Genomic DNA, 20,233 nt, shown 5'->3' on the forward strand with positions numbered 1-20,233 from the left:
CGTTGAAAGGTTGTGCGTGTCGTGTTTTTCCTCAGGCCCCTGGGCAGGGTCCCTCACCACCTTAAACTTCCCCTCCCATCTGCCTCGCCCCCCCCCCCCACGAGCGCAGCAGCCAGATGTAGAGCCGCTCAGATTCCGAGGCCTCGCTGTGGTGATCCACACTCACGCAACGCGGCAGCCTCCTCCCCCCACCCTTGGAAGAGACACGCCGTAAACAGAAGGCAGTTGCAGACAGTTTCGTCGATAATGTTGTAATGTCATAATCTTATTTTTGTTGTTTTGAATCAGTAAACAGCGAAGCACTACTTTGGATGTGCAAAGACCTTAACATTTCTGCTCAAACCCACAAGAACTACAACTGATTGAAAGGAAACCCTTCCCATTTACAGCTGTGACCACCGGTACAGAATGTACCGAGCCAATCACAAGTGGAGGGAAGCGGTGTTTGTGCGGTGGCTCATCCAGCATTGTTCACAAGCCTCTTTTCAGAACAACAACAATAGCTTTGATCACCAAATTGTACTGCAGAATCAACACCAGTCATGCACCGGCGCTCTCACACACCATTTGGGATGTCTATTGTTGATTGTTGTCTGTTTTTTTGCTTTGTCTGTATCACACGTTTCTGTACTTTAGCATCCAGAGACAGTTTCCTCTGCATACGTTGGTGCTGATCCCTGGAAATCAAAGTCGAATCCAGAAGAACCAGACTAATTACTCGTGTTGAAGAGGAAAGGAATTTGGATGGGTGGCCAGGCTGCACAAGGACACTGTTTAGGTCCTCTTTATCTGAGAGTTTGCATTTCATTAGGAGATTCTATCATCGTATAAAGCCCAGCAGATCACCGGGAGGCTTCCTGCATGCTAATGTCTGGTGAACTGAAGTCAAAGCTCCATCGGATGCACACCCCGTTGCATGTTGCCTTCCTTTAAACATGCACTGTGGGAGCTGTGGCTGCGAGTAGAAAAAAATTGCAGCGGTCTTTTCTGCCGACCTCTGGCCTTCATTCAGCGGGGTTGACTCTGTGCCAGACCTGCCACTCAGTCTTACGTTCATGGGAAGAGGAATGCACTGCATTAAGTTCATTAAACATTGCAGCGAGTGAGGGGCGACGATGTGCTGTTTGCATTGGGCTGCCTTGTCAAGCCCTTCAGCTCCGCGTGAGCGTGCAGAGCCGCTCTGAGACAAACTGTTACCACCGGGACAGGATGAACATGTTGTACTAGTTGCTGCCTGAGTATTCCTGAGCATGCGTCCGTCAGAAGTACACTCCGTCAGCGAGCCTTAGCGGCGGATAACTTAGTGAGCAAAAGTTCTTCTATTTTTTCTTCTCCGTAGTGTCTTGGCTCTGAGCCCCTGATGGAGAGAGAAGAAGAGGAGGGGGGGAAGGAGCAGAGGTCACTCACAAATGATCCCGTGGTACTTGGCACGTGAGAACCGTGAGGCGGTGATTTCTCTTCAGGAGTCACCAGTGGTGGACAGTAACGGAGTAAATTTACTTGAGTACTGTACTTAAGTACATTATCCAGAGGATTTGTACTTTACTTGAGTATTAGTTTTCTTTGGTACTTATTACTCTTACTTGAATACATTTCCAAGACAAATATTTTTACTTTTACTCAAGTAAATTTCTAGGAAGGCTGAAAAGTACTCGTTACTTTCAGGTCTGCTCTTTTTTCTTCTTCCCTAAAATCCTATTGGACACAAGCAAGATTGTTAATAAACTCTGCATCATCTGCTGTCCTCTTATGATCCCATTCATTTGATTTGTTTTTGGTGTTTCTGCAGGTTTTATATAACATTGTGGTTCTAAAAGCAGCACATCAGTGCAGCTGGTTTCAAAGAGTTAATTCTCAGAAACAAGAGTTAAAAGATCCTTAAATTAATTTAGAAAAAATATAGTAATTTACTGATGTGGAAAATAAGAAATTTACTCTTACTCTTACTTTTACTTAAAGTAAATTTAAAAGCATTTACTTTTGGATACTTAAGTACCTTTAAAAGCAAGTACTTTTCTACTCTTACTCGAGTAATATTTTGACTGAGCTACTTTTACTTTTAACGGAGTAAATTTTGACCAGTAGTATTTGTACTCTTACTCAAGTACTGGGGTCGAGTACTCTGTCCACCTCTGGGAGTCACAGCTTTTCAGTGTCAGAAGCTGATGTTGCAGTGAAATACTGAGACTTAATACAGTTAACAACACGAGCAATGCTTAGTTTTGCCTCTCACATATAGGTGACTTTTGCACTTTGAACTTGCGACGTGACAACAAAACCCGTGACCCCCACCCCCCCCCGCCCCCCGAAACAACAACACCCTCATGCTGTGACACTGACACGTCTGGAGTATCAAACACCGTCTGCGTTCCAACCCAGACAAATTGGAAAATTTGTCATGATTCAAAACCACGCGGACCAGGCGGCGTGCGCCGTCTGCTCTCCATCAGGGACACAATGTTCATGTTCATCTGGTGCCACTCTTTGCATGGCTGTTCCAAGCAATCTGATAAACATTGCGTGACCAGGGCTTGGCTTAGGAATAACAAACGTGAGTGAGGGAGGGTCCTAACCCCTGCTCCAAATCGGCTCTGCACTCTTGAGGAAAAACAGCAAGTGTGTCTCGCGGAGGGGGGAAGCACATGCTGCCGCTGCTTGCGAGGGAGCCGGGCTGTCAAGAGACACGCCGCTGGGTCAACCCGGGTTCCCGTCTTACTGATACGCATCAGGAACGCGTAGCTTTTCATCAAGGACGCTGACATTTTACAGAGGTTTCTGTTGCCAGAGTTTTTTTATTTTCTGGACGCAGTGACTTCCTGGTGCACTGTTGTCGCTCTGGAACATGCTGTTCCAAAGTTTTCAGCCTTTATGTGAAGCTTCACTAAGCACCTGCTGGCTTGAGTTTCATTTTTACTGTACACACATTAAGAGTAGTATCGGTCTTACTCATCTAACTTGGGCAAGTGTCAAACTAATCCAATTAGATAGGCGATTTGCAAATCGGCTCATAGAAATGGCTCTGCAATTTCCTGAACTATATCCAGCCATTTCTCAGACGTAAGATGATTTCTTTTGTGCAGTTTTGCAGGTGAAAGAAGGGCTTTTGAAACCTTTAAGTGTCTTTTTGGGATCATTTCCTCAATCTTTCCCACGATAAATCCCCAAAAAGTTGTTTTTACAGACATATTTCATGATAAACAGCACAATTATTCATGAATCCAGATAGCCTTTTTTCTCTTTTTTGGGAACTCCAGCTTGAGCAGTTGCTTTATCTTGAAAAGCTGAAGCAGTGTTAGGATTTATTTGTTTTATCAGCAGTGAAAGTGATGTTGAAAGTGCACCGCAGCACATTCCTGTCCTGTGCATACCAGGTAAAATATGTGGGATGAATAATCGATTAAAAACGGTTTTTTGTAGTTTTTTTTCAAAACGGGGAAGGGAGGTGGGTTGTCAGGCAGAGTGTTTGGTCAAAAAACGCCTTGTTTTTGTTTTTGTACTTTTTTCATTACGACAGAGAGATGGGGGGGGGGGGGCAAGATGGTTGGCTCAAGTTACCCTTTGGATGATGTGTGCGGAGCGCTGCCTAGTGCAGCTGAGCACACTGCACTCAAAGAGCCCTTTTTTCAGCGAGAGAGAAAGTCATTCGCTAGCTCGGACCCCCAGTCCCTTTCCAGAAAAACACCCCCCCCCTCCCACCCCCTCTTCTGCTGCAGACCCCCTGCTCCTTCCTGCCTGCTTCCCCTGGCCGCGGCCCAAGTGCTTCATGTGGCTGGGCCGGGGCAGGTCGGGGGGCGGCCCCCGCCCCTGTCCTCAGAAGACACTTGTTTTCCAGTGGGATGAGGGTGTGTTGGTGTTGGCAGGGTGGAGCAGAGGGTTGAAGGGGTTCAGTCGGGGTTGTCCCCGGGGGAAAGGAGGAAATAAAAGAGGGAGAGTACTTTCACACGGCCCCGGCGAACGCCTCTGTGCACCTGTAGAGAGCTCGTTTAAAGACACGTTACGGCCTAATCTTCATGCACATTTCAAAATTCCCACAGATCACTTTTTAGCTACTATCCAAATAAAGATTTAATGCAAGAGACTTAATCATATTTAGGCTCTCGTTGCCCACAGGCTGTTTCTCATCCACTTCCGCTGGAGACAGATGGAGCTGGTCAGAGGCTTCTCAGTCTGTGTGAAAAATGGAAGGTGACGCCCATCCTGAAAAAGCAACGCGGTGAAGACTCGAGCGCTTGTCTGCCGCCCGTCCGCCGGCCTCGGTCTCCTGCATGCTCGGCTCTGCGGCCAGGGGCCCCGGAGAGCTTCATCTCTCTGATTAGGTTTATTGTAGCCGCGGCGATGGCCAGAGGAGATCTTGCATTGTTTGAGTTTGTTTGCTGTTCAGCCAGAGTTAGCCAAAGGAACAGGAGAAATGGTGGTGGTGTAGAGGGGGGGGGGGGGGGGGGGGGTCGCTCAGAACAAAGAAACGGTTCATGGACCAGCTTGACTAATGGAGGATTGAAAGGCCTTTATGAACACATCTGAATGGACCAAGGACACAGAGGGCATATGCTGCGGAAAAATGTCCCGAATAAGATCAGCTCTTTTCAGTAATGTACAATATCCATAGAAATCGACCCCACGTGCGCACGGAGATTAACTCCTGCCTTTTCCTCACTATCACTAAAATCAACATCCTCATGGTGCATCCAGTGAGATGTTTACTCCAGGCTCCAGGGTTGTTGGCCTGTGGGGCTTTTGGCAGGGTTGCAGGGTTTTCTCGGGTCACAGTCTGCGTCTTGGATTTCAGTCAGCAGGGTCACTGGAGCAGATGAGAAGCTTATCCTGGCCGCCATTTTTAATGATTTTTGCACATTGGTACGTTATGTTTGCTGCATGTGAATGCGGCGAACCCCGGGCAGCGAAGCATCTCGAAAACACCGAAGCCCCGACGGGCGAGTTTTCAAACGAGGACAGCTCCCAGATGACGACGACGGAGATCAGCGTCATAAATCAGCTGCGTCTGGCTGATAGCATCGCCGCACAATGACGTGAAAATATCTTCTGTATCTTTTGAAGATATGCAGGAATGTCTGTCTGTCTGTCTGTCTCTTGTGAACTTTTCCTGTCAAGCGTTCACCCAGTCTGCTCTGGACGTGGCAGGTGGGCCGGCGAGGATCAAAAGAAAAAATAGTTTTCTGTTTTTTTTTTCTGTTATGTGAGGCATTTAGGGAAGATTGGTAAAAAGCCGGGGTGTCACCGTCAACCACAATTCTCTTATATGTGGGTAGACAGCGCAGCAAAAGGTGATAAGGGCGGCTCTCGACACCCACCTCTCATCTCTAAGTGGTTAAATGACTTCTACAAACCGCCTTCCTTTTTTGATCACTTCACTTCAGACTTTTAGTAGAAGCAACACACACTTGTGCGGCCCACCGTGTATCCCTGTATCTTTACAAAACAGTAACTGTGTGTGTGTGTGTGTGTGTGTGTGCGTGCGTGCGTGCGTGCGTGCGTGCGTGTGTGTGTGTGTGTGTTTGTGTCTCTCATGATCTCAATCCTTTCATCTGACACCTTTAGGGAACAAGGATAAATTGTAGTCTGGTTGCAGTCTGCATGTTAGTAGTTTAGGGAAATTCCAGAAAGTAAAGATGGGAGAGAATGGGAAAAATATGCAAGTCGCCTAATTTTCCACAAGACATTGCAGCAAATGCTTTGCATTAAAGGTCCTTTAAAAAAAGAAAAAAAAAGTGGGGATTTCTGTTCACTGAAGACAGAGAAAGGCTTTTAATCCTTATTCAGCAACCTTACCAAGGAGCAGGAGAGCACGCCAGTATGAGGTTATGTATTATAATATAACTGACAATTTTCAAACGAAAAGAAGAAGAAATAAAAGCTTCGACCATCTGTAGCTGATAAAGGCCCTCGTAAAGATTCAAAATTATTTGCGCTATTCTATTAATTCTACAGAAATAGAAAACAGTCTGCTTTCTATAGTGCATGACATGTTTGCAGGATTCAGTTAATTGCAACCTTTGAAACTTCCACCATGTGAAACTCTCATGGTCAGTGTGTGAAACCAAACCTGCAGAGCAGAATCACTGATGATGCAGAAGTCTGTCACCAGTGTCACGACTGTTTCTTGAGCATGAGAACAAAACACCAAAATCAGAGCGTGCCAGGAAGAGTATGAGCTCTGTGCTGGCGGACGAGTGTGGACTCACTTCGTTCTTGTGTGATTTGCAGACGTGCCAAACTACGACTCTACTTGGAGCAGCTGAAGAAGCTGGTGCCTTTGGGTCCAGACAGCACACGACACACCACTCTGAGCTTGCTGAAAAGGGCCAGGATGCACATCAAGGTACTGGAAAACAAGCGTCAAATCAAAACAAAGCAGAACAACAACAAGAGGATCATGTGGATGTGCTCACAAGTTGGCTGTGACAGTTTCAGAACCACAGAAAATGTATCTAATTCAAAAAAACAACAAAAAAAGACGAATATTTCTGGTTCCAAATGATGGAATGAGCTGCTCGCATCAGTGTTAACTGAACATTCAAGAGTCAAATCTGTCAGTCAGTCAGACAGCACTGAACTCTTGCTGTTAAACCTCTTTAAATGTTGTATTGTTTGCTAATCTTTCAATCAGAATGGTTGAGACCCTGCCAGCAAAAAATAAATAAAAAAAATCCACGACTGAATGGAAGAAAAACAACCTTCAACAAACAAGTCAACAAAATGGACCATACAGAGGATTTGACTGATCTGTAGATAAGAAGATAACATGTGTGTCGTGTTTTGAGCCAGTTTTCCTTCGTGGTTTTGTTATTTCAGTTCAAAAACACACTGATAAGTCAAGAGGAGGTTTGCAGGGAGGACTAAACGACAAGAGGAGCTTGCAGAGATCCTGCTCATGCATAAAAGATTTGAAACGTTGCTGCAGAAGATGAGCTGCAAGTACGGCTCAGGTCATGCTGCACTGACCTTGCTGTTTATAGGCAGCAACAGTGTGGTTGGTGGAAAATCCAGACGTAGCGAGTTTTAACCCTTCATTTCCTGTTTATCATGCATGTCCTCTCAGCTCAGACGGTGCACCGCTAGTTTCTCATCACTGTCTTCTCGTATCACACGAGGTCTCTGGCTCATCACGGTTTTGCTTCGTCACCGAAGACTTGCAAATAGGTGCAGAATATAACACTGAGTCAGGTTTATGTTTTTCTGTCTTTATCTCTTTTCATTACCAGCCTCGGACAATAATTTGGCTACTTTATATTTTAAAATCTGTTGTTAAATTCGTTCCTTTTTGTTACTTTTTTCAGGTGGAAAACAAAACCTGGCTTCTTACTTGATAACAACCGATAAAGAAATGACATAAGTTTCAGTTTGCTGTTGCTGATACTGGTGGAGCATTTAGTCATGTTGTGCTTAAGCTTTAATGTGTTTTGGGTCTGGATTATTTGTCTTTTTTTTAGTTGATATAATTCATGCAAATTATGTGCTGTGCAGAATCTGTGTTTTGAATACAAATGCTGGAAATTTATGTTATGACCATTTTCTTTTTTTGTGTAGCTTGCAAAAAAACAAACAAGAAAAAGCTAAAATGGAACTTTGTTTTTCCTCAAACAAATTTAACAATGTACTATATTGCACGGGAATTAAAACCCAGCCAGCATTTATATGTGGGCCCGATATGATCTAAAAGTGGGCCAGAATGAGTCCCACGTGGGTTAGTCGGTTAGTATTCCTACCTATTTCCTCACATGGACTCTAAATAGGATCTACCTGTTTTTTGGTTATTTTCTAACGTGGACGCATATGTTATTAAAAGTATGTAAAATCAGTTTGCCCCTTTCTTAGCCTTTCTTGTATGACTTTTAAGTCCTTTTTTTGACCCACATGGGCTTCCATAATATTGAAGCTATAAGGGACCCAACGTTAATCCGGATGGGACCGACGTGAACATGCTGATTGCGAAAGTTACCTTTTGTGTACATGATCCCGTACCACCATGGAGATTTTGGGGTTCAGAGAAACATTATTATTTATGCTGTGCATTCATGTTTTTGTCTACAGAAGCTGGAAGAGCAGGACAAGAAGGCTTTAAACATGAAGGAGCAGCTTCAGAGAGAGCACCGCTACCTCAAACGCCGCCTGGAGCAGCTGTCTGTGTCGGGATCCGTGGAGCGGATCCGCACCGACAGCATGGGCTCCACCATTTCCACTGACTCAGAGCAAGGTATGTTGGCTTCAAAAAGTAACTCAGAGCCACTGAGACAAAAGACTTGTATAAAATCACTGTTTGTCCCAAATCTGGTTAGGTAAAGCACGCTATATTCAGTTTGATTGAGCTTTTCTCAGAGTTATGCAAAAAAAAAAAAAAACAGCAACCCAGCTATGGCACTAGCTGGTTATGATTGTCACACAGTGTACCGTGTGCTGGTGCAGGCGGCATCAGACATGACAGATGTCAGACATTACAGAATCAAAGTAACCTGGGTTTGATCATGAAACGTCTTTTCATCAGAAGTGCTCGTTAGATGCCTGAACAGGTGTGCAGAGATAAGAAAGGTCACCTCCCCTTGTCGACTGGCTCGTGTTTGCCCCCGAGCACCCCTTTTGTCTCTTGTTGCGGTCGAGCCATGTGTGTCACGAACCCATGAGCAGCTCTGAATGTTTTCAGAGCCGCTCGTTCGTCTGTTTGTGTCTGCATACTCTTGCAGAAATGCGGCCTCATTTCGCTAACCTTGGAGGGGAAGTCGACCGTGGGCATGGGAAGAGCCCGCTAAATCACGTTTGGGGATCCCCGATCGCTTTGTGTTATAATTGCAGTCAGCAACAGACACTTGAAATGCTTACCGTCTGGCCTCTCATGTAGGGCTGCCACCTTTCAGAAATAGAAATAATGGACACCCCGCTTTCAGCAGTGCAGGCGCCAAAAAAAGGGACATCCCCAAAACTTCTAAAATGCATATAAATGTATTTATTTTATATGAAAAAACAAAAAGCTTTGATTTCAAGTTTAAAGTGCTTTAATAGCATTGAACTTGCATGACTGTACAGACAGCCAACCATACTAGCAACTGAAATATCCTCCTATGCTATGTATGTCCACATCAGCCAGGATGTAGAATATAGCCTAAAGGTGAAGAATATGCTGTAAAAGTTAATTTATTTCAATAATTCAACTTAAAAGGTGAAACTAATACATTTATATTACATAGTTTCATCACAGGCAAAGCAATATATGTTAATCCTTTATTTGTTATAATTTTGATGATTGAATTGCTTATTGATTTCATAATATATTCACATTTTTTTTTTTTCAGATTTTTCATAAACTGTGAGCCATAATCACCAAAATTATAACAAATAAAGGCTTGAAATATCTCACTTTGTATGTAGTGGGAAATAATATTTGTTTCACCTTAAGTTGAATTTACTACGAATGAAGTTTTGCAATGTATTCAAATTTTCCGATCTCCACCTGTATATTATTACATAAATAAATAAGAGCATAATATGTGTCTGTATTGGTTCAATACGGAACGCAACTTTTAATTCCCAATTACGGAACAATTCCGTATTTCAAGGGACGGGTGGCAAGCCTACTCTCATGTATATTTACTAATCCTTGATGGTGTAAACACATGTGCATCTGTTCATCAATGGATGGGGATTACCTGTTGGGTAGATTTGCCTGTTTTCTTTCGAATTAAAAACACTCTAAATCCAGGGTTAATGCAAAACTCCCAACAAATAATGCCTTATGCTACAGTTACTGTAGGTGGAAATAAACATTCTTCCTCCCTCTTTGCCCTCTTTATGACCTTGTCTATTTTCTTTTCTCTTGTCTGTGCAGATGTGGACATCGAGGGCCTTGAGTTCACCCCTGGCGAGGGAGACAGCGTGGACAGCGTGAGCGACGTCGAGGAGGAGGAGGAGGAGGAAGAGGAGGAGGAGGACCACTACAGCCTCCAGAGCAGCTCCAGCGACACCAGCTACACGGCAGCCACACATTCCCACAGACTGCAGCCGCACCACTGTTAGGCACTGCCCCCCCCACCCCTCCCCCTCCCGTATCTCTTCACCAGCTCCCTCACCTATGCTTTCCTCTCTTCCTTTCCTCCCTTCACTCGCAGTCGCCCGCCGCCCCCTTGCCTTTCACCAGACCGGTCCACAGCTGCGGTACGCCCTGAACCTGTTCCTCCTTTCCTGACCGCGGCTCTCCAGGAAGCGAGTAGAGCTGACTCGCCACTCAAGCCCCCCGAACCCTCCCTCCCTCCCTCCCTCGCGCTGCCCTCACAACCCCTTCCTAACGCTGCTCAGAGAGCATAGAGCAGAGCTTGTGGTTTTTATCTGATTTTTCTGTGGTGAGGTGGACAGCTTTGACTTGTTAATTGGTGCATGTGTGTGTGCTGGAGAGAGAGGGGGGGGGGGGTTCAAGAGGTCAAGAACAAGCTTCAGTCATATTCCAGTGGCAATAATACACAGATGAAGCTTTGCACTAAATTTGGGAAGTAAAAGGAAAAAAAACACTTATGTTTATTGAGAAAATATGCAACATTTGGACCTCAAGGTCACTTTCCATCACACGCAATCTTCCATTTCCACAGTGAGGCGTCCGCAGACAGGCAGAATCTAAGGGTTTAGTGGGTAGACTTAAGTAATATTCCTTCAGTTTGAACAGACCCAGGCTACTGGCTGTTCCTTCATACCATCTCTGTAACCGTAAGTGTCATCAAGCTTCTCAAACTCTGACTGAGGAGTCCAACAGTGTTGAGCCACCTCTCCAAGCTCTCACAAGTACATCATACTTTTTTTTTTTTTTTTTAAACCAGAAGACAACCTGAAAAGTGTCAGAACTGTTGCAGAGTAGAAATAATGTAAATAGATGTACAGTTACTGTCCCATACGCTTGCGTCCCCCTCTGGTTGGGTCACCTAACCACTACTCCACACTACTGACCACTACACTATACCACCCTATGGTGTGGATGGACTACTATGTCAAAAAAAAGAGAGAGAGAGTTGTCTCACAACTATAAAACTCCTGTTTTTCTTTCTCAGTAGCAAATTGATGTAGCAATAAGTACCAGAGTTTCTCCTCTGAGTGTTGAATTAATCCCGGTGGACTGTGAGGCGTTAATGGGAGACATTTTTTTTCTTCTTTTTTTTTTTTTTCCCCTTTATCCCCTTCCGCCTGTAGATGGCAAGCTGTTGCTTTCAGGATGTGGAACTGCAGACCTTTTAATCTTATTCATTAATGGTTCCTCTTCTGTCATCTACCAAACAACAACAAAAAGACATTTACATTTCTCTGCAGCTTTGTTGCTTTTCTGGTTGCATTCAGGTTCAGGTTTTGGGCTCTAATTAACAAGTCAAAGCTGGATCTTTTTTGGGGCGGGTTGTAATGATTTGTTCTATGTGAAGGAGGTCAGTGTAGCCTACTTATGCTAATCACATTCTCTTCCCTCTGCTTCCCCTTACTCCCCCCCAAACTGTACTCTAACTTCTGCGCAAGAGTCACGATTGACGGGATGAGGCGCTTCTGTTGCTCTCTGGTCATTTAATAGTCAGTAGCCCCCAGTCTCTCGCAGTCTCTAGAGCTTGGCACTTTAAAAACAAAAAAGGGCCCGGTCCACCGCGGCAGGTCTGACCAAAAAAACTTAAAACTCCAAAACAAACAAACAAAAAACTGCATACAGAAGAAACTACTCGTCACTAAAAGTGATATTAGCCAGTGTATACTATATTTCTTGTAATAAATTTTGTATTATATTTTCCTAAATGTTCTTCTATGTTAAAAAGACAAAAAAAGAGTGAGTATATCGATGTATCTATATATGAATATATGAGAGACGGGCAGGAGGCCGGGCTTGTTGAAGGGAGAGCGGGGGCAGGGGAGCTCATACACTGGCCCCTCTCCCTTGGGTGACTCTTCTGCTATCATTCTGTGCCTTGGCGAGCCTTCGACATCCTTCCTCATCCTCCTCTCCTCCTCCTCCTCACCCCCAGCCCCCTACTCAGGTCACACTCCCCCTCCTCCCTCCTTCTCTTAATCGTATCCACCTTCCCTCTTCTTCTTCTTCTTCTTGTTCTTCTCCTCCTCTGGCAGTGATTTCAACACGTGAAACACTTCCACGGAAGAGGACAGACCCTCACTGTTGCTACAGAGAGGAAAGGAAAAAAAAAAGAAAAGAAAAAGAAAGAAGTCCTCTTGGTTTCTAAGGAAACCGCTGTTGTACCACACACCCTTGTCCAGGCACTCCCTGCCCTCTTGATGCCCACCTGTCTGCCGGTGCCGCCACACACAGACACAAACACACACTGGTGAACTCCCATGGCAGCTTCCAGTTGCCCCGACAGATCACCAACGGGGCTCTAAACATCTGGGCTTGAAGCTTGTTTATCTCTTTTTTTTTTTTTTTTGGTTTTGTTTATTTTACTATTAATGTATGTTGACTTTGTGCTTTTCCAGTGGGAGCCACTGGGATAAAAGAATAATCCAATCAATGGCAGCTTAAGGTGTTATCCTCCGAGCTCCCGGTGGTCCGTCCCAAAAAGAAATAGTGTTACCCACTGATCAGGGGACCTTTTGACACAGCAATATTACCATCTTGTGCTTTCTGAGGGAGGGAGGGAGGGTGGGCAGGGTTTTACTCTTTTCTTTTTTTTTTTTTTCAAAAAGACAAGCAGGTGGTTTTGTGTTTTACTCTGTGGTGCATTTATGGTGACCAACACCTTGTTTCGATGACTTTTACCTCCTGTCTGCACTCTATCCATACACCTCAGGAGGGAAAAAAAACTAAAAGAAATATCTAGAAGCAGGTTTTTTTCTCCTCTTCCCCCTCTCCCACCCCAACCATTGAGAGTTTACACTCATGTCAAAAGGATTTGTACATGACTGTTTGTAGCAAAAAAACAACAAAAAAAAAAAAGTCCTTTTCAGTTTGTCAGTGGAAATGAACATCTGAGTAAACTATTAATGGCATATTCTCTTGCACAGAACCTCCCAGCAAGAAAAAGTGACACAAAGACAGAACGAAGGGGGCCAGATATGAGATTAGAATTTTTCAGTGCCGTCATTGAGAAATGTACATAGCACACATATATTATACGAACACACACACTCGGAATGAGTGTTTAAGAGCAGCTGACTGGATGTGTTAACATTTTGTTTGAATGTTGGGGGGTAACGTGTGTATGGAAATTCTTTTAATGATGTGCCTTGGAAAACATTATTTTCTTTACAAAGAAAAAAAAAAAAAGCAGAGATTGTAACATTTAATGACGACTGTTAAGTCAGTAACAGTTGCTCTTTCTTTCACCCCTTGGAGGGGCTCCCTCAGTGACGCCTGGACCCCTTGAGAGAAAAAGGGGTCAAAGGAAACGTCAGAGAGCGAGCACGGACAAGGTTTGCCATTTGTTTTCATGTTGCCGTTGCACAGAGATTCGCTTGGTTGCTGCGAGCGCAGGAGCTGGTGAATGCCAGCAGGCGGAGATGAAAGGCAGAAAGCGGCCGGTGAGGTTCAGACAGTCACCACAGAGAGGCACCGATACCTGTGCTCCGACGAAACCAGAAGCACACTGAGCCTGCTGATCCACAGCGCTCATTAAAAAAAAGCAAACGAAAAAAAAATCCACACAACTTCCATGAAATACTATTCCTGCCAAATAAAAAGTCACTTTTAAAAAAAGAAATAAAACTTTCCTGTATGTAATTCACGATGATAGCTTTAACTACCTTTAGGCTTTAGGTCAGCTTCCTACTTCCTGCACTTCAGCCGTCACGTCTTTTGTCTTTTTTATTTTTTTCCTCTCTCTTCCCGCATCTTCATGTATCAGTATCAAGTTTTCCCAGCGGGGAAGACTCTGTGATAGGTGCTGCGTCCGTAAACAAAAAAGAAAACAAAAAAAAAGGATGCAGATGGTGAAGTGGCTCGGATTTAGTCAAGAAACGACGAGGAGTCTGTCTGGGCTGGTCATGCTGTGCAGAGTAGGGAGAGTTCTGTGCCAGAGACCTGTGAACATGTTCTTTTTTAATGGATGTGTAATCTGCATTCAGAAGATGTTATATAAGTTCTTTTTTTTTTTTTTTTTTTACATTTTGTTTTTGTGTGAGCGCGCGTACACGACTACCTGGTGCTGGCTACATTTTGGCAAACACTTGAAGGTATTGTGTATTCTCTCATTGTAATATAATTAAAATGTTTTATACATAAAAGCTGTCACGGCCTCCAACGTTATTTCTGTACGCAGAGAGAAAACAACTTTTACCAAAACCAAAGCTGCAGAAAAATGCAGATAACGATTTTTAAATGTTATGGGGCTTCCTGTTTGGTTTGTGCAGCTGTGAAACTGCCATCTTGAGTTTGGAATATTAACCTTTAGAAAAGGTTGGAGTTCACCTTCTGCGGCTGTCGTGGCCGAGACGTCAGAAGATGGCATCAAGTGTTGCTTCAATCAATAAGTGATCACGTTTTATTAAAGCTTATTTTGACAAAGATGAAACATTACATGTAAATGAAACGCTTGTTGAACCTCGTTGGGACGTGCAGCTGAACATCTACAGATTTATGAACATCTTATTACCTTTTAAAATACAAGTGCATTATAAATATCTAAGCTTAAACATCTATTAAAAATACAATCACATTCATGATTATTTTACAACTATATTTCAAGTTTCACACATGATTAATGCTCCAGTCAGTTCCACCCTAAAGGGAATGCAGGCATTGAAATCTTCACAAAGTTTTGTAAAATCTTTATCAGCACACGAACTTCAGCCACCAGACTGAGGTGATCTACTTTCACTATTGCACATCCAAAGGCTAGTGACAAAGAAAACATGAGCACTGAGTAGTGAAAACCTGGCTCATTCTGATATAAGTCACTCTGTTGTGATTGTCAGCGTGTCAATGCGAAAGCATTTGTGCTTTCTAGTCACGTCGGCGATATCACAGGCTGTGTGAGCAGCAGCATTCGTAACAATTTCCAAGTCCAGCAAACGGGATATTCTCCCCCCCCCCCCCACCATTACATTACAGCACAAAATAATGCAGAAAGTTAAGCTACACATGAAATGATTTGGTCTGTTACCTAAAGCGTGACACCTGTAATCGGAGATCAGTGTGTTTCAAAGCCACAAATATGCTTTGAAGAAAGAAAAAAAAAAAAAAAAAAAAGTGTGGTCTTCTCCGGCAGGTTCAAAATGTTGAGTAAGTGGCCTGTACGTGTCACACAGTGTCAGCAGGACAAAGGTGCTGCTGGTGTGAAAGGCAGAAGGACTCGTACAAGGCTCAGGCCCTGAGATTTACTAATAGCTGACAGAGAAATGAGAAGATTGAAATCCAAGTGCTGAAAGTAAGAGGTAAGAGCCTGCCAGCAGGGAGCAGAGGTCATTTCGAAGGCTACGAAACACAGATTCCAGAGAAATTTTCAAGATGACCGGAAGGCAGCTTCACCTGTGCGGCGCTTGATGCGCCTCACTGCCAAACGTACTGCCGGGGCTTCTGCGGGCCGGCGGCGGCGGAGGCCAGGGTCTTGGCTGCCTCTTTGGCTTTCTGGGATGCATCCTTCACTGTGTCCCTGAGCAGCCGCTGGGGCGCCTCTCCTGAAAGACCGGACGAGAGCATCCAGAAAGAGACGGGATACAGAGAAATGAGAATCATGAGACTTTTTTTTTTTTCCCAAATCACTTTTCAGACATTAGATGCATAATACTGTCACCTCTAGGCATAAACCTCTAGGCGATAAAAAAATGGCCGCGATAACGTTATCGTGGGGTACTGTAATTATCGCCAATTTTTTTTTTTTTTATTTATTTATTTATTTTTTGGTCACACAAGGCTACCAGCCAGGTAGAAGCCAGTGTTATTTTTTTCATGTATTTTATTAATATTATTTATTATTATTATTTATTTAATATTTTTTCAGAGAGTAGTACAATCCGTGTGCATTTGACTACTGTGGCACTTTATTTTCACTCAATCTTTGTGTTGGCCATGCAGCTTTTGTTTTGTATACTACAGAGCAGTGCCTTTATTTTATTATTTTTCCAGAGGGCCGTACTAAGTAGCAGGCAGCCAGCCACTGTTAAAGTTTCAGAGAGTAATACAATCAGTGTGCATTTGGCTCTACTTTGTCACTTTATTTCTATTTGTCACTTATTTCTTTCGACTCTCAGGGAAGTATTTTCTTACAAAAAAAGAAAGTTCAAATAAGTACCGGTACCGGTGCTATAGTTTACACTTTGTAATGCATAACATTTACAGTACACTATTTGTTCTCTACCTCAAGTGTCACTGTGTTGAGAATGATTTGAGAATAAATGTTCTGAAGGAACCAGTGGATCCACGGTTAGTGTTTTTCCTTGCATTTTAAGAATTTTATAAGCGACACGCTAATATCGTGATAATATCGTAATCGTGATATTTTTGTCCACTAATATCGTGATATGAAATTTTGATATCGTCCCATGCCTAGTCACCTCCATCAAGGTGCTTACATCTTTTTTTCCCGACAAGCTTCATCATTTGAGATATTTTAAAATCTTTGAGAGCAAAGACAAGTACCAAGGATCAGACATATTCACACCACCAACTACAGTCTGATACAATTCTGATTCGGTAAAGAGCTGATTTGCTCGTTCGCATTCCTAACTACAAGGGCTTGGCATCGTACTTTAATGGGAATGCGACAGCCCTGTGAAATGCCACGCGTTTGCAGCTGGCACCGTTCAGCCCGAGCCAACAGTGTCAACAACAACAGAAAATGTCAGATTTGTGTGTATAACGAGGTGGGAGATTCTACTGAGGCAGAAAGGAAGCGATCGGAGTTGTGGCTGGTGACATCTTGCCACTCGCTGCTGTCACCGTCACGCACTGATTTTTGCATCCCGGGGTTATGTCAATGCTTGCGTCCCCTGTCACTCAACCAGTGAATTCTGATGCGTCGGCCCTCTCTTATTTCCCATGACCACTTATATAATACTTGTCTGATTGAGGAGCCCATACTGAAGTGACACGATTACAAATGAACATCCGAACTGACAATCAGACTTCTGTTTCCACAATGTCCTGAGGGGGGGAGAGAGAGAGAAAATAAAATTTGATACGGGTCATATAAAACAGGAAAAAAAAAGAAAAAAGGAGGACCAAATTATCTTCAGATTGCACAAAAAAAAACAAAAAAAAACATGCTGCTGCAGGGCTCCAAACTGGAACAAATAAAAGAGCTCATGCAACACTGATTTTAACATTCAAGGCTCGGCGGGGTCAGGCATCCCAACATATCTCTGATCTGTTAACGCATTACTCTTCCTAATGAACCCCCAGGTCATCTCGCCGGAGGCTGTACGTGGTCGCCCACACACATTTGAAAACTTAAGAGGGGTACTGATCTTTCAACTAGTAGCACATTTGTTTACAATCCCCTTCCTTTCCTCATTTTTACACTGCACTGGCAGCACTTATCTCATTAGAAAAAACCTTTTATATCCAGTTTAATTTATAACATAATTTAAACATGATTTTTTTTAAATGATTTTTGAAGTAAAACTTTACATCTAACTTAGGTGCTATAAAAAATACACTTTATACGGTTAGTTTCTTTAAAAAGAAATTGGATCTAGGTCACTTCAGCCTGGTAATGTGATTTTTTCCATCTTAACTGATTCATTTATTAATGCTGCTGGCATGAATTAATGTAAGAGGAGGAAGAGGACAGCATGACATTACTGTGGTTTTATAAGATCTTTTTTTTACCCATTTTTGCCCTGATTGGACAGCCAAAATAATGACTTTATGGGCTGACCTGATATAAGAGATGCCTTTCTAAAATCATCACAATCTTACATTTGGCTGTGTTTAATTTAATCTGACAGTGCTCAGACTGAATTTAAGGCTTTTCATAACATAAAATGGCATGCAAGATGGAAATATGAACTTAAATCACAGAGAGAGTTAATAAAAAATGTTTTTTTTTTTAAATGAAGAAAAGGTCCATGAGGGAGCAGAAGCTCATCTGTATGCCGTTATGAACTGCCTCACGCTGGTGTTAAGTGCCATGGGCTGCAGAGTCTATTTGTGTCTGCCCTGCCTGCGAACCCTCAACCTCAACTTTGAACAACAACCAGATTGGAGAGCAGAGATGAGCCGTTTCCTTCAGACTAAGACAGATCTATTCACAAAGGCTTTCCTGGAAGGGAGTAACCTATTCATGTGTGTCTGTGATGACAATAAAGGAGGGTGGAAATGTACAGTATAGGAGGCGTATCAATCATCAAGACTTGTCACTGAAACAGGTGTCATTCTTTAGATACATCCGATGTTAACCCCAACAGATCTGGCGCATTAATGTTTCTGTGGAGACTAGACCGGAAAGGCAGGAAGGTCCAGGTGTGGGGCTGCTTCTCTTTGTGGCAGATTGATCCAACAAATACAAGCTGTCAGTTTAATAAAAGAAGAAAAAAAGAAGAAAATGATTTTTGAAAATCAAAGAGGAAGAGCTTGCCTCTACTAATAGTGGTGTTGATGAAGCATCTTTGGTTTAAACACAGAAGAACCGCGTGCTTCTTTTATCAAAGTCATAAAACACCCCCAAGACCATGGTCACTTTTTGCTTGTTTGTTTGTTTTTCTCTTTGTCTCTTTCTCTGTCTCACCTTTCTTCTCTCTTCTCTTCTCCCTCATCCCTTTCTCTCTTATTCCTTCCTGCGTTAATACCGACTCCCTTTTAACCTTTTTTTTTATTATTATTTATTTATCATTTTTCCTTATTTATTAACTAATTTATTTTATTTATCCTATTTATGTATTTTTTTGCTGCAATCTCTCTCTCCTAAAATAACCATCATTCTAGAAAACCATCATACTCATACACATCACACACGTGCATGCATACACACCCAAATACACGCCGACATATAAGAAAGAAGAAATCTGAGCAAAAACATTGATTTTGTTGTTTTGTTTTTGTACTGCTTTTTTGTCTATTTGTAAAATAAATTAATAAAACAGTTGTGCAAGTTCACAGCAGCAAAATCACTGCTAAGCTATTTTAAAAATGCATCTGCTTTAAAAGTGTCAGATGATGATTTAAAACCATGTTATCCTTTTCGTATAAAAACAATAAATGTCATCAACCTAAAATGTCTTAGCTAAAGAGATGAAATACCTGTATTTATAAAAACAGTGGCAGCAGAAATGTTGGGTTAGGAGGGGGCACAGTTTCATCAGACACTTCTCTTCAACGTTTAGGTCAATTAAACAACTTCCAAACAAAGACTAAATTCAAGAAACGGTCACTTAGGTGCAACATACAGGGGAGAGGCCACTACCTCAGCTACAAGGTCTACGGTGTCGGGCTCATATACGGCATCACGTGACGGCCCCGAGCAAAGGCCCGGGATGTCAGATTAATGCCCCGCTCCTAACGTACTTACCACAACACTCAGCCTGATGCCAAATCCTGCCGTGCCATCAACAAAGAGGCAATGAGACAGAATCACAAGAATAGGAGAACGCCCTTTTAGAGAACAGCATCAGCGAAACATTCAGTTCACAGTACTACCACACTCTGCTCCACCTCTTTCATGAATGACTTCCTGGGATTTAAATGCAGCCCTGAAACCAAATCTAAAAAGGAAACTGATTTCCAACGACTTGTCGTGGACAGGTCATTCATCAGATATGTTTAATCTTCCATCATGTCGATGTTTATCTCTTTTTGCTTTGGATTGTAGTTTTGTTTTTTTTACTATCTAATGGTTTTTCTAAAGGTTTTTCTGTTTCTCCTTTGCACTGGTTGTCCATTTCTCTTATCTCCGGGAAACAAGCGACATGTGATGTGTGCATACCCTGCAGGTTGGACAGTGCGTACTCCAGTCCCTTCGTGGCCTTCACCTGGTTGCTCTTGAAGCGGGCCAATCCAAACTCCTGGGAAAACACAGAACAGGGAATGTCTTTACATCAGGGAGATGTTTAAAAGAAAAAAAACAAACAGTCATGACCCTGTCTGTCTCTCTCTATGTGGCAACATCAAATCAAGCCTAACATTTTCCATAGCTAAAAATGGCAGTTGAAAGCAGGCGTATTTTTGGCATCGCTTTCACTTCTTAAATCTGGCACTTCTTAAATCTGTCACTTCTTTATTTTGGAAATTTCACTTAAGTTCCCTCTTGGCAGCAGACTACGACTTACAAAATATGACTAGGGGCTTAAATTGTGGCACGCAACTCTCTGGACTAAAAAAACC

General features: G+C 42.9%; 2 protein-coding genes across 4 annotated transcripts in view; one reads left to right on the forward strand and one right to left on the reverse strand.

Moving 5' to 3' along the window:
* Window positions 1–13,603, forward strand: part of mxd4 (MAX dimerization protein 4) — a 29,139-nt gene extending 15,536 nt beyond the window's left edge. Inside the window, exons 4-6 of the mRNA XM_061717440.1 lie at window positions 6,223–6,337; window positions 8,050–8,212; window positions 9,836–13,603. Of these exons, the coding sequence (XP_061573424.1) occupies window positions 6,223–6,337; window positions 8,050–8,212; window positions 9,836–10,023 (466 nt within the window). The 3' untranslated portion in view covers window positions 10,024–13,603. The remainder of the gene's footprint in view (window positions 1–6,222; window positions 6,338–8,049; window positions 8,213–9,835) is intronic.
* prelid1b (PRELI domain containing 1b) overlaps window positions 1–20,233 on the reverse strand; it is a 40,005-nt gene that overhangs the window by 12,033 nt on the left and 7,739 nt on the right. Inside the window, exons 5-7 of one of the 3 annotated variants that reach the window (XR_009782044.1) lie at window positions 19,836–19,914; window positions 15,443–15,591; window positions 6,201–6,340 (exon numbers count right to left, since the gene is read on the reverse strand). Coding sequence is in view for 2 of the 3 variants with exons in the window: in XM_061717456.1 (XP_061573440.1) it covers window positions 15,464–15,591; window positions 19,836–19,914 (207 nt within the window). In the remaining variant the exon portion in view is untranslated. Of the gene's footprint in view, window positions 1–6,200; window positions 6,341–14,435; window positions 15,592–19,421; window positions 19,448–19,835; window positions 19,915–20,233 lie in introns of those variants that run through there. The other 2 variants (XM_061717472.1, XM_061717456.1) reach the window with 2 other exon arrangements.

This window comes from Cololabis saira, chromosome 1 (assembly GCF_033807715.1).
Source record: "Cololabis saira isolate AMF1-May2022 chromosome 1, fColSai1.1, whole genome shotgun sequence".
NCBI classification, from domain to species: Eukaryota; Metazoa; Chordata; class Actinopteri; order Beloniformes; family Belonidae; genus Cololabis; species Cololabis saira.